The 14,567-nt window shown below is 31.6% G+C and overlaps 1 protein-coding gene across 1 annotated transcript; it reads left to right on the forward strand.

The window, feature by feature from the left end:
* Positions 1-11,772: 11,772 nt before the first annotated feature.
* On the forward strand, positions 11,773-14,288 carry TUB2 (tubulin beta chain 2). Its single transcript, NM_125664.4, has 3 exons — positions 11,773-12,430; positions 12,519-12,788; positions 13,290-14,288. The coding sequence occupies exons 1-3, from the start codon at positions 12,037-12,039 to the stop codon at positions 13,976-13,978; spliced, it is 1,353 nt and encodes a 450-aa protein (NP_568959.1). The 5' UTR covers positions 11,773-12,036; the 3' UTR covers positions 13,979-14,288.
* Positions 14,289-14,567: the final 279 nt, after the last annotated feature.

A 14,567-nucleotide genomic window follows, 5' to 3' on the forward strand; every position in this document is an offset into this window, starting at 1 on the left:
TTCATTTATAAATTTGTTTCCTAGACAATTAGTAATTTATGAGATGTTTTAGTGAACATAATTGGACATGACACCAATAAGGATGTGTACCTATTTTCAAATTCATCAACTTGAGGTCTTCAGCTTTCAATTCAACTTTAATCCCTTTCATTTTACCACTTAGGTCCACAATTAAAATCGGCCTCAAGCATATGTTGTCGTACTTATTTGCTTGTAGTTGTCAAAGATATGCGATCAACAATTTATGAAAGAAATTATTGCCTCTAGTTCAAGATTCATAGTACTGACAATCTATGAGGTCAAACAAAAAAAAAAAAAAACTTAGTAATCATATGGTGATTGTAAGTTTGGGAAACTAGTGTAGCATTTCGCCTCAGATATTTTTATAATAGAAATCTCAAGTATAGCTTAACGGAGCTATGGGGTATACCGGTGTAGAAAACCTATTCAAAACCATCTTAGAACAAAATCAATACACAATAGCTTTATTTAAAATTACTAGACATAATGGTAGTTCGAGAGAAGTACGGGCGTAGGTCCAAGTTGATAAAACAAAATAAAAATAATGATATTAAAATAGTAATGATCCGATTTTTTAATTGGTTACTTGTTTGTGCTGAATTATTGAAAAAGGATACTTGGTAACTTTCAACATATTGTCAATATATATAACTATACTCAAAGTTTAAATCCTTTTATAAGCAGAGAAAAAATAATTTCGCTTAACATTTAATTGTGTTTTAAACTATTTATGTGATGGTGAGTGAAGTTAGGCATATCTTTTGTGATCATTCTGTAAGCGACCAGGTCTCTTATCCAAATAAATCTAGTGGCACATGTATTGTACTTGCGGAAAGTATTAATCATTCTATTAAATTTTTGAATTTTATTAAAGTGAAAACCAAAACTATTATAAAATTATGTTTCTAGGTCGAAATACATTTTCTCTCAAGGCCCATATTTACAGTACATTTTATTTTTGTTCTGTTTATCATAATGCCAACTAGATGTAGAAACGATTTACAAAATGCCCGACTTTACGGCTTGACGGTAATGCATTTTTTCAAGTTCTAACCTAACTAACCCAACCAAGTGAGAATACTTTCTTTCACTTTCGCAACTTTTCACTATATTATTACGAATTCAGCTACAACTACTAAAATGTTAAATATTGAGATGAAGTTTAGCCTATATATGAAGACTTATGTTCTAAAGTAATATTATAAATCCCTCACTGAGCTTTACAAGAATGAAAAAAAAAAAGATGAGGCCAACATAAAATTGTTTTCAGCTCGAAAAACTGATCGACTCAAACAAAATGATCCGTTTTACTACTATTATTTTTAGTCAATTAGTTTTTCTTTTCTTGCTGAAAATAATTTAATATAGCTTAATCTTTCCATTTTTATTCGGAAAAAAGAAGCTAAATGACGGATTTTATATAAGAAGCAATAAATCAATACTAGATTTTACTTTGTAACTTCGTTACGTTGTTACGTATATAAGTATATTATATACCATTTCAACCGTAAACATAGTCAACTAGGTCGTTAGTGATCTAATTAATACTATCATTTTATATTAGCTTGATACACGACGTAACACTTCATCTTTTGGGACTATACTATACGGATAAGTCAAAAAAATTATTTCCTTATTTTTTTATTATAGCAATTTTTATTTTTATTTTTTAGTATAACCATTTGTACAATAAATAAACAAACATTTCTGTTTTTTCATTAACAACCAAAAACGTCAATTATTGTCTCTTGTTAAAAAAAAAACAAGTGGTTACACTAATCCGGTTGGATTTACACAGTTAAGAGAATCTAACAAAATTGAGTTCGTCGCTCAATTTAATTTGTTCAATTGGGTTGCTAACACAAAACAAAAGCTTTGAATATGATTTTTTTTTTTTTTGAATATGATTTTTTATATTTCTGTTTAACAAATCTGATTAAAATTAAAATGGGTATTTCGAATTGAAAAAGAGCAAGAAAAAGAAATATTGATAACCACAAATTCGAACACATACGTATAAATGTCAGAAATATACGTGTAGGCAAAAACTACGCATGCGTTAAATATGAAAATGACAACCGCAAGCGTTGAAAACTTTACGCACTTCTTTTTCCCCCAAAACTTCACTCACTCACTTAAAGGCTCATAATAGTAGTAGTAATTAATACGATGATTTTTTTTTTTTTTGTCAACTTGTTGATTTGTTTTGATATTTTGGTTTTAATACTAGAAGTCTTTACTCACGAAGCCAAACTATTGTCATATTAATGTCGTTTTGCGAAATGATTTTGTGGACGATTTCTAGGAAAATAATTGAATTGAATGATTTAAAATTTGGTGACTTTTGCATTGTACGCAACAATAATTTATATTCTTGTTAAATTATTGACCCTATCACCCAAGCCTCCAACTTATTTGTAGATAAAACTCATGGAAAATATGATTATATCTCTTAAACTCATGGAATAGTAATTCATTTCAGTTCTATTTTAAATTCATGGTTCGAAAAGTGGGAACTTTAAATTACTCATCTTGGACCAATATATTACAATGAATATATATAATCAATTTTTATTTAGGTTCATAGGTTCATAATATGTACGGCATTTTATTAGATTTATGTACAGAAAAGAATTTGGTTGATATACACAACGACAACAATGGGTTCGGCTCTGACGCGGTTACAATAAAATGAACACTGAACAGATACCAAAATCGTAAAAGTAAATCCACAAGAGTCAACCTTCATGCTCATTACCTACACATAAACTGCCCACACCTTTTTCATATAGGACCATATTAACTTTCACGTGGTCAATGATGAAAAAGTGTAAATTATTAGTTCTTATATATTATATTTAGTGTTTTACTAAATGATTATCCATTTGAATGAGTTCTTTTTTTTCTTTTCTTTTTTTGTCAAAACCATTTGAATGAGTTCATGAAAAGAAAAAGAAGAGTTCATTTTGTAGATGAAGAAAATCACGATGAAAATGAGTACACCCCATGCGACAACTTGATTTTTAGGTTAATCATTGTATGTATATATATATATATATAAGTTTTAATCTTTGCTATAAAATAAAAATAAAATAAAATAGAAGTTTAGTCTTGCTACTATTTAATTTGATTATTGTCCTACAAGAATACAAAGAAAATAGAGATGAATTTTTGTAAACAAAAATTCATTCAAGGTATCCCATTCTTTGTTGATATGGTTAGATTTTTAATCAAACTATATGTTTCATAAATACGTAATTTTATCTCTTAAAGTCTTAGACCGGTTTTGAATAATATACTTTACCTATATATAAAGTTCCAATAATTTTGTTTTTTTTTTGAGCAAAGAGTTCCAATAAACTCTAACCCTGTATTTTAAAATGAACAATTCTCTTCATATTCGGGAATTTATATTGTTAAGTTTAATTTCTCTGGCCGACAAGAAAAACACAAATCTTAGTTGCACAAATCTTAATCACTATAAACAATCATACGAACATAAATATTCTTCACTAACACTCAATTATCTCTAGAAAGTGTGCTTTTACAGAGACTTAGTGGGACGACATATATACCGTTTTCTTGATTACTTTAAAGACTAATCAAATTTAAATCCGTTGACTCTAGTCCACCATTTTTTAGTTTGATATAGCGGTCAATTTTTCCTTTTATTTAAAATTTATGTAATAATAAACTAAGAAAGAGGCTGTGGTATATTATTTCTAAACTATTCTTGCATTAACACAGAAAAACAATTCTATTAAAGAAAAATACAATCACCCCACAGGGTCACGCCGAAACCCTTAGAGTAAAGAGGCTATGATATGATTAAGCTTTCTTGCATAATGCAATTATTGTTGAAATTTCATTCCAACAGAAGTGGAGATCGCCCTTTAAGCTATTCCTTTTTAATCATTATTAGTCTTTTTAATTTGTTTGAAATTTTAATCATTAATCTTGCTGTTTCTTCCTCTCTATATGGCTCTTTTACATAGTCCTTACTCCTTAATATATAATTTTTTTGTAAAAACAATAATCATGAGAGAAGTGTTACACTTTGTCAACCCAATTGTATATTTTTCATATCATACTTTCCTTAACGGAAATTTTCTGATGTAAAGGAGCTGAAAAGCATAAACGAAAATGTATCAAAAACATTAAAAAAAATAAAGAGAGACATAGAAGATACAAAGATCAAAATAGATTAGGGATTGGATCTTCGATGTTTTGTCTATCCCAAACTGCATATACATCTAGATATAGTAATTCAATAAGGCATCTAGACCTACCCCATCGAGGAACATAGATCAAAATAATGATCGTGGGGATAAAAAGGCAATAAAATGTTGCCAGCTTTTTGTAATAATGCACAGCAAAGATCCTATCAGTAATGTTTTAGGTATGATCTCTGATGTTAGCTTTTGATATTTTTGGTCGGTTGATTGGGGAAGTGCAGCACATTCGACCGGTATGACTTGTCCGATGAGGTTCTTGCCCACAATTTGGTACTGTCCCCAAAACCTCAATTATATCTGCTTCTTTTTATGAGTTTCATACATTAACCAAAAGCGGTAAGCGGTCATTGCCGGTTGACTTTTTATTTCTATCATCACTTTTAAGTTTCATATGCTGTGGTTTGGTATATTGTTTTTTTTTTTCGACCGAAGAAATACTAGCTAGTAGTTTTACTTACCTAACTAATAAACTAACACATTGTCGATGAAAAATTAATAATTAATATCACATTGTCTTAGAATATAATAGCTTATTAGTTTGATTTATGAAAATGTGAAATAAGTGGATTATGCTTTAGTCAATTTCGCCATCTATATTGATTTCACCTGCCATTTAAAACATCACTAATTCCCTATACTCTTACCACCACTAATTCACCAAGTTTTTTTCTGTGGATTTGTATTTCAAGTCAATAAATAGAATTCATTAATGTTAAAGAAAACGCACTACACATTCTAATGTAAGAAAACTTTAAAAGCAATAAGAATACATACAGAATTTTTTATATAATTGTATATAAAAATCACGTGAATCATGTTGTAAATGCGCGTAGGTTTATATATGTGGATGCATTTTAAGGCCATTCAATTTGTTAAAGAGTAATTTATGGCAACGAGTATTTAATTATGGAAGCGAATTATCATAATTGGGTTTCTTTAAAACGGAAAGTGGGAGGAAGAGCATCGAAATGCGTCACGTTTTAGCAATACAAATGAAATGGGAGAGAAGAAGTGCGTGTCGTTTTCACCAATCCATTAAAAGTGATTCCAAGTCAAAATATTCCAAAAGCGATTGCGATTGCGATCATCGATCCAACGCCTAACGCGTTGCCGTTACCTTTTCCCCTATTTAAAATTATTTGGTGGTGTTTACACAATTTCATATGTATAACATGTTATAAGTATTTATATTACTGTTGTATATATGCGTCACTAGTCAGACAATAATGTTTTGTATTTATATAACAAGTTGAAAATTTAATTCAAAAATAAAAAAATAAAATTAGGTAGTCCGATAGTAAAATTGTTACAGCCGTGTTTACTTATGATATAACAAGATGATGACTGCTTTTTGAATTTTGGCTGAATAAATACAAAATAAATGAAAAGAATGAAAAAAAAAAGTAATTTTGTTTGAAAAGAAAAAGTTTATTTATGGCAAAAAGTGATCGAACCTTCGACATGTGCTTCTCTGCAAAACTGCAACTTTATATAATAAAGGTGTTACTTCTACAGTTTGCTTCTAAAATCCTCCAATCAGGCCATCGCTCCCGGAATTTTTCTTTATTTCCGATTTTTATTTTTATGTTTTGTGAGGCCATTTATTTAGAATTACACTTCAAGTAGAAATGAGAACAAAATACATAAATGGTAATGCAACCGAAAGTGTGTATACCAAAAGTACATATACCCTCGAGACAGTAAGCTATTAAAAATTCTCACTATTAATATAAAGTTTGCCAAAAACGATAATAGGTCCAATGAAATTTCCGAACTAATGTGTAAAGTGATACTCCTCATATACAATTTGGAAGAGAATAACGATTAAACGCCAAAGAATGGCTCTCAACAAACACAACTCTGTTTTCGTGTGAAAAAGGTATAAGGTTACGATTGAGTTTGATTTGAGGTTCTATAAAAAACTAGGGCAAGATCTTGAGTAACAACACTTTCTGTAGCACGTTTTTTTTTTATAATGATAATGTTCCGAGCGTAGAATTTCAACTTACATAGTTTTTTTTCTTCATATTTTCGTTGTTTTTTCTTCTACTTTTTGACAAAGTGTATAGGTTTTGATCGTTAACTAATAAATGGAATCGAGAAAACGTTGAATAGAATGATAGAATTAAATAAAGAAAATAAACTTTCTCCAAGGAGATCTTTTGGAATTGTAATTTTCATTAATCTTGCAAGAATTACATATAAATGAGTGGATATTTGTCATCTAACGCCGAACTACAGTACCAACTTAGACATATATGTCATATGACCAAACAAAAATCCAAAAAATAATTAATTATTTTTAGTTAGGTCCATTATGATCCGGTCTAATCGGATCAAAGAAGACTCCCAAAATCTAAGGTTGTATCTCCTAGAGAATTTCTTGATAACGAAGTTGGCGTATAGAGATAATGCTGAGAGAAATTAGATTGGTCCATATCTTGATTGATGCTCTTGTATATGGAAGTGCCTATAAAGTCTAAAGACATATACGACCAAAACCACAAATGATGAGTGAGTAGAACTAAGAGTTGTATCATCAAAGAAAAAGTATTCTAAAAACGGAATTCTCTTTTCGTATTACTTCGTATAATTGGTCCCTGAAAAGACAGAAAACTTGAAATTCTATGCTTTTTATTTGATTAGGTTTGTTTCGGTTGGATATAGACGTATAGTATACATATCAAAAGTACCAAAATATATTTGAAGTTGCATAAAGTTGTGTTCGATCGGACCAAGTTTTGATTCACATACTGGTATATGTGTTTATATGGCTTTAATCGAGTTAGTGATCTTTTAGGTGTGGTTTGATTTGATTCAAGGCAATTAGATTTAAGTGAAAGTGTACATCAATTTGCGTGTTTCTAATCCTATTAATATTTTTTTTGGTCGAACTTCTATTAATACTAAATTTTAATATTGCTTGCGAGCAGCCCCGGCTCACAAGGGTGGGCAATGAGTACAATTGCCTAAGGCTATTTTTTTTTGTTTTGAAATTTCTTCATACATAAAAACCCAAATATTTTTAAAATTGTTAATAGTCTAAAAGTTATACCTCAAAAGCCTCAATTTTGTTTTTAAAAATATCATCGTTTTATAATTAAAAAAAAAACACAAATCTTTGGAAAAATTAGTAAGAATTTTTAAGAAAATTAATAGGCAAAAAAAAAAAAATTGCCCTAAGGCTCAGATTTTCTTTGAGCCGGGACTGCTTGCGAGGAAGTAGATCCCAAGACATGTCAACTTACTTAATTCTTTATGTTGGACACTTGGACCTTCAGTTGAATTAACAAGAGCGTTGTTTTTTTTTTTATAAACTGTTTGATTTTAAAATCTTTGTAAAAAAATTCAAAACGTATATTGGCTTTGGTTGTATTATTTAACCGTCTAGACTGCAGAAATATGATTGCTTCAAAATGATCAACGTGTTATTCACTCTTCAGTATCGGGGAAAATTTGAGAGGGGATAAATATGGATAAAGTGGAGATATACAGTCCTAATCCGACTTTTACAGCAACGTCGAAGATATATTTTTAGACTTTTAATTAGAAAATATTCGAGTTAGCAAAAATAATATCAAACGCCAGAACATACCAATAATACAAAATCCACCCTTTCGATAGATTCGTTTGTGCGAATTGTTCAGTCTTTTTTCTATAATTTATTTTCTTCATTGACCATATTTTCCGTTCACACACCTATTGCTATTGATATGGAACTATTACTTTATTTCGACAACATGTTATATATATGTATATCTTATATGTGCTTCTAACGAATGATATAATTGAAAGTAGGTAAGATACATCATAAAAATGATTATCTTAGGCGAGAAATTAAAATATAAATAAATAGTGTGGGATAAAACAAAGTTGACAAGATTCTTAGTTTTATAAATGGTGTGGAAATGGCGAGAACGGTTCTGTTGAATCGTTAAAAAAAACATAGAAGTGGTATACACATATATAGGCAAAGTGAGTGATACTACATAGAAAAATATTACGTAAATATTAAAGGATGAATTCTTATGGTAAAATAAAAATATATAATTAAAATAAATATCTTTAAGCAGTAGTAATACTCTTTGACAAAAAAAAAAAAAAACAGTAGTAATACTGAAATAGTTGGTATTGTTTAATGTTATCCCAATCGGCCCATCTTAATTATAATTAGTAAGTGACCTTGTTTAGTAAAAACAAAAAGAAACCAAACGAACATGTTCTTGATTCTGAAGTGATGGATGATATCTGTTTCCCTTCAGTCTTTTACGGAATCACTTCATCTTTCACTTTTAATGGTTTTAGTATCTTGAATTCTTTTTGACAGCCGAAAAGCTCGTTTAATTTGTTTAAACTTTTCAATTATTAGAATTAATATAACTTAGCACGCTAATCTTTTTCATTTTCCTATAAATGTTCTGATTCTTACTCTATATTGGCCTTCTGAAAAATCAAGTACCACAGGGAATTTTTTAATTTTATCACTTTTCACTTATATTTAGTTGTTTTCTTTAAAGATTAAGCCACATGTCGAGTTTTAATAGTAATGATATTGCATTTATAGTGCCTACTCCATTAAAAACTGGTCCAACTCTATACTTGGTTGCCTTCGTTAGTCCAGTTTGAAGCAGAACAAATTCTTAAACGACTATAATTATATATAATCCATTAAACGATTATGCAAAAGTAAACTTTGTTAATCACAATGAAAGCAATATAGGCATTTTAGAAATGCGTATAACTTTCACGTGTAAGCACTTCCAGAGGTCCAAAATAACTCGCACAGACATCAAGGAAAGCATATAATATGTTGATTTTGAACTCGTTTTCTAGGATTGTTTCTTTATTCTGTAGCTTTGAATTTGTTCCAACTGAAATTGTGGTCATTGTTTTGTCAAAAAAAAATGTGGTCTTTTTACATATATCAGAAAAATGATGTTTTTACAAATCTCGTACTTGTGTGACAAAAAAAGGTATATATATATATATATATATATATCTACATATATATTTTTGCAGTCATTTTGTGAAATAAATCTTGGAGTTGTATATTATTTACAATGGCTGACATTGGCTTTTAATTATTGATTTTCTTTTGGCAATAAATTGATTAATAAACAAAAAATATTCCAAATATATTCCAATCCCATATATCACGCAGATTTCTCCAAAATTTGAACTAAATTTCGGAAATTATTTAAAATAAAAAATATTTGACAAACCAAAATACAATTGCAATCCCTTAAAATGAGCAAAACTCACCTAAATACATTCCTTATCAGTTTACTAAATCTTATTTCTCCAACATTTGAATTAGATTTCGACAACTATTTAAAACAAAAATTTGTTTGACAAACTAAAATATAATTGCAATCCCGTAAAATATTTTTTTAAATTAGCGGTGTACCGCAGATTTTTTTAACGGGACGGGTTTGGTAGAACGGGTTTGGAAGGATGTTACTTAATAACAATTGTAAACTATAAAATATAAATATTTTATAAATAAATATAATTTAGATAAATATAATTTACAGACTTTTATATATACTAATTAAAAAAAAAAAAATTATCTACGCGGTGTACCGCGGGTTATAATCTAGTATGTCTTATGCTTGTTAGAAGAAAGTCGGATGTTTTGTTCTTAAATTTTGAATACATGCCACTACCATGTGTTTCTAAAACAAAAACGAAACCATCTTTACCATCTCTAGTTTTATTAAATCGGGTTAGTTGGTTAAAATTCGTTATTAAATTAATTTATAACTTATTAAATAGAGATAAACTGTTATCATAAAGCAAGGGGAAAAAAAAACTAAATCGAGCAAATACTTGAAAATATGTGACGCACAAAACATAGTATATATTATAATGTTAATAGGTTTGCTATTCTGGCATCAATTATGGTTTTACGTAAAGTTCAGACGTTTTATTTTTTTATTTAAGGATTCTTACATATGTTTATGTTTGTTTTTTTTTTTTTTTTTTTTTTTTTTGAGCAACTACTTATATATGTTTGCTGTTTTTGTCCGAAGGCCAATTAGTTTTCCTTTAACACTTGAAGAATATATATTTTTCTCTGACATAAAAATTCTAAAATAGTTCAACTTGTACAAGTAACGGAATACTAAATTGCATGTCGTTGTTGTTATCAATAACTTTAGATTAACGCAAAGTGTAGGAACAAAGAACCAAAAATAGTAAATAAGTGTACATGTTTGAAAACGGATAACAACGAATACTAAAAGATCATATAACAAACGACGACGGAAGTAGTAGTGGTAGTAGCAGCGGCAGCAAGGTCCAGTCAAAATCACTTGGCATTTGGCTAACAAAGTCATCGTAACGTACTATAAACAATAATATCAACTTCTCTTATGCGTAATGCATTTCCATTTATTTAGATTCCTATATTATCTGCAGAATAAAATATAACAGAAAAGAAAAGATGACAGGACTACGAATAAGCATGGTAAATTCTGAACCCATTGTTTCTCAGTGGGGAATTTTTGAGTAATAATAATTGATATCAAATCTGAACTATAGTACAAATTTTGTTTTTTCCCTAAAGGATATGGAAATATGGATTTCGAAAATTTTGGTACGAATAATAAAGCCAATCATCGGACTGGAAACCATTTTTGTCGGAATTTTTCAAAATTCATTCGGCTGATTTAATGTAACAAATACTCATATATAAAGCAAACTGAAACTAAGAAAACAAAAAACCTCAAATTGAAGAAGAATCTTAGTATATAATAAAATAGGGTTTGGTTATGGTCAATTTGAGTCCAATATTCTTTTCAGAAAAACCAAGTGAGAATCTAACCGAATTATTTCCCGACTTTATTCGGTACCTCGAACTCGTAAACCGAATAAACCGATTCGGCTACAGGCTCTGTTTCGCTTTCTTGTTGGTCAATTATAATTGAACTAGAGTCAATCAATATCAATGTTTGTGGTCAAATAATTGAAAATGGGCTTTTGTATCAACAACTGTTGGCCCAATTTAAAAATGGAAACCCAAACATCTTTACCAAAATATCCAATCCATAAACTTGGATCGTTAAGTAGATTTTACATACTTTATTGTTATGATTTATTCACATGTTGTCACGGCCCAGTGTTCCCTATAGTTTGATTGGATTGTGTCTAAGCTATTGATTTCCTTTACCAATTTCATTAGCCGGTCCATCTATTGGAGGAAACCTTAAGCTACAATTTATTTTCTTTACCAATTCCACATATACAGTTTAGGATAAAAGCGAAATTGTCTTTTTTCAAACACGTTCTCTTCCTTTTGTTAACAAGCAAAATAACATGTGCTCTTCCAATTTTCATTTTCAGCAACCCTTCATGAATGGGCCCAAAGCCTGCCACAAACATGTGCACAATATTACAAACTCTAAAAACAAAAACAAAATAAAACATTCTTTTTTCCCAATTTGTATTTTAATATCAATTTGAATCAAACTCATAGTTTTAAAACTCAATTTTGTAATCGAAAACAATTTTTTTTTTTTTTTTTAAGGAAACTTACACAGTAGAGAAAGAAACGGACCATTTTAAAATTTTGAATTTCGTAAACAAACAAAATAGTAGCCCTTATTAGATAATTGGGAAAAAAAAACAAGAAACAAACACAGAGAGGAGTGAGCAATAATAAAAGCTCACTCACTCACACTTTTATTCATTTCTCTGAAAACCCTTAAATCTCCGGATTTCGATTCCCGAGGCTCGAAAAAACCCTAAATCTCTTCTCCGTTCACTCATCCAACCGAAGATGCGTGAGATTCTTCACATCCAGGGTGGTCAATGCGGTAACCAGATCGGCGCCAAGTTCTGGGAAGTGGTTTGCGCCGAGCACGGCATCGATCCAACCGGAAGGTACACCGGAGACTCAGATCTGCAACTTGAGCGCATCAACGTTTACTACAATGAAGCGAGTTGCGGTAGATTCGTTCCTCGTGCAGTGCTCATGGATTTGGAGCCTGGGACTATGGATAGTCTCAGATCTGGACCGTACGGTCAGACCTTTCGACCTGATAACTTCGTCTTTGGCCAATCCGGTGCTGGTAACAACTGGGCCAAGGGACACTACACGGAAGGAGCTGAACTAATCGATTCCGTTCTCGATGTTGTTCGTAAGGAAGCTGAGAACTGTGACTGTCTCCAAGGTTATTCTTCTTCTTCTTATAGATCTGTTTGATTTTAGTGTTGATAATGCTTTACTAGTGTTTTGAACTGTGAGATTTCCTTGTGTAGGGTTCCAGGTTTGTCACTCGTTGGGAGGAGGAACTGGATCTGGTATGGGAACATTGTTGATCTCTAAGATCCGTGAAGAGTACCCAGATCGCATGATGCTTACCTTCTCGGTGTTCCCTTCACCAAAGGTTTCTGATACTGTGGTTGAGCCTTACAACGCTACTCTGTCTGTCCATCAGCTTGTTGAGAATGCTGATGAGTGCATGGTTCTTGATAATGAGGCCTTGTACGATATTTGCTTCAGGACTCTCAAACTCACTACCCCCAGCTGTAAGATTTCATTTCCCAATTATGCTCTCCACCAATGTTAAGATGAGTTAAACTATGCTTGAAATGCTTGGTCTACATGGTGTTTATGTTAATAATTGGTATCAAGTTCAGATCTGCAAGCATCTATGTAAAGCTTATAGTATTGTTACTGTTTCCATTGGTTTGCTCTTTGACTATGTCACTGTTTTATATCAGAATTCTGATTTGCAAGTCTCTGTGCAGAACTTATACTTTTGTTACTGTTTCCAGTCGTTTTGTACATATCTTTAGCCTCTTGTTTTGTGTGATATTGCTTCTGTTTACCTATTTTGATCTCATCACCGAAGTAGGTCCTTAAACTACTCTTATTGGAACAATACTTTCTGGTTAAGTTGCAAGTAGAAATCTGATACTTGATGATCATCAGTTTGTTGAGTTTACTGTCTGCTTTGATTCTTTTCTCATCGTACTGTTTGGATATGTCTAAAGCTTACACATACTTGGATTTTCTTCTGTGTGCAGTTGGTGATTTGAACCACTTGATTTCTGCTACTATGTCTGGTGTGACTTGCTGTCTGAGGTTCCCTGGTCAACTCAACTCTGACCTCCGAAAGCTTGCTGTGAATCTCATCCCATTCCCCCGTCTTCACTTCTTCATGGTGGGTTTTGCTCCTCTCACCTCAAGAGGTTCTCAGCAGTACCGTTCCCTCACAGTCCCTGAGCTCACCCAGCAAATGTGGGACTCCAAGAACATGATGTGTGCTGCAGACCCAAGGCACGGACGCTACCTCACAGCCTCTGCCATGTTCCGTGGCAAGATGAGCACAAAGGAAGTTGACGAGCAGATGCTGAATGTGCAGAACAAGAACTCGTCCTACTTTGTGGAGTGGATCCCCAACAACGTGAAATCGACAGTCTGTGACATCCCACCTACTGGTCTGAAGATGGCATCAACTTTCATTGGAAACTCAACATCAATCCAAGAGATGTTCAGGCGAGTGAGTGAGCAGTTCACAGCTATGTTCAGGAGAAAGGCTTTCTTGCATTGGTACACAGGTGAGGGAATGGACGAGATGGAATTCACAGAAGCGGAGAGCAACATGAACGATCTTGTGTCAGAGTACCAGCAATACCAAGATGCAACTGCGGATGAAGAAGGTGACTACGAGGATGAGGAAGAAGGTGAATATCAACAGGAGGAAGAGTACTGAGAATAATTTAGTTATAACTGCTTTAAAAACAAAAACAATTTAGTCGTTTGCTACTTTTCTTTTTTTTAAAAGGAACACCTCAACTACCAGTTGTAGTTTTTTTCTCTGCTTGTATTTGACATATCTGGTTGATGTTTCTGTACTTTTGTTCTTAATCTTGTTATTGCCTGTGATGTTTCTATTAATATTTTCCAGTTGTACTGTCTTCAATCTTTGGTCTTCTATCCTCATCTTTCTGCTACCTGACTACCTCAGTACCTACTTAAGGACTTTAGGTTTGATCTGTTTGGAAAATAGATTAAGGTTCGGGATTTGTGACCTCAGGGCAAGTGCAGCTCCATATTAGACCCCAAAACAAATTTATCACTGTTCTGAAATACAAATTCCCCAACATGCCTAGCTTTGAGGATTGATTGTTTCTAAGCTATTTATTTTCTTTACCAATTCACATAAATACTTTAGGATAAAGTGGAAATTGTCAATATTCAAACACGTTCTCTTCCCTTTGTTAACAAGCAAAATATGAAAATAACATGTGCTCTTCCATTATTTCATTTTTTGCAACCCTTATGAATGGGCCCAAAGCCTG

This window comes from Arabidopsis thaliana, chromosome 5 (assembly GCF_000001735.4).
Source record: "Arabidopsis thaliana chromosome 5, partial sequence".
NCBI classification, from domain to species: domain Eukaryota; kingdom Viridiplantae; phylum Streptophyta; class Magnoliopsida; order Brassicales; family Brassicaceae; genus Arabidopsis; species Arabidopsis thaliana.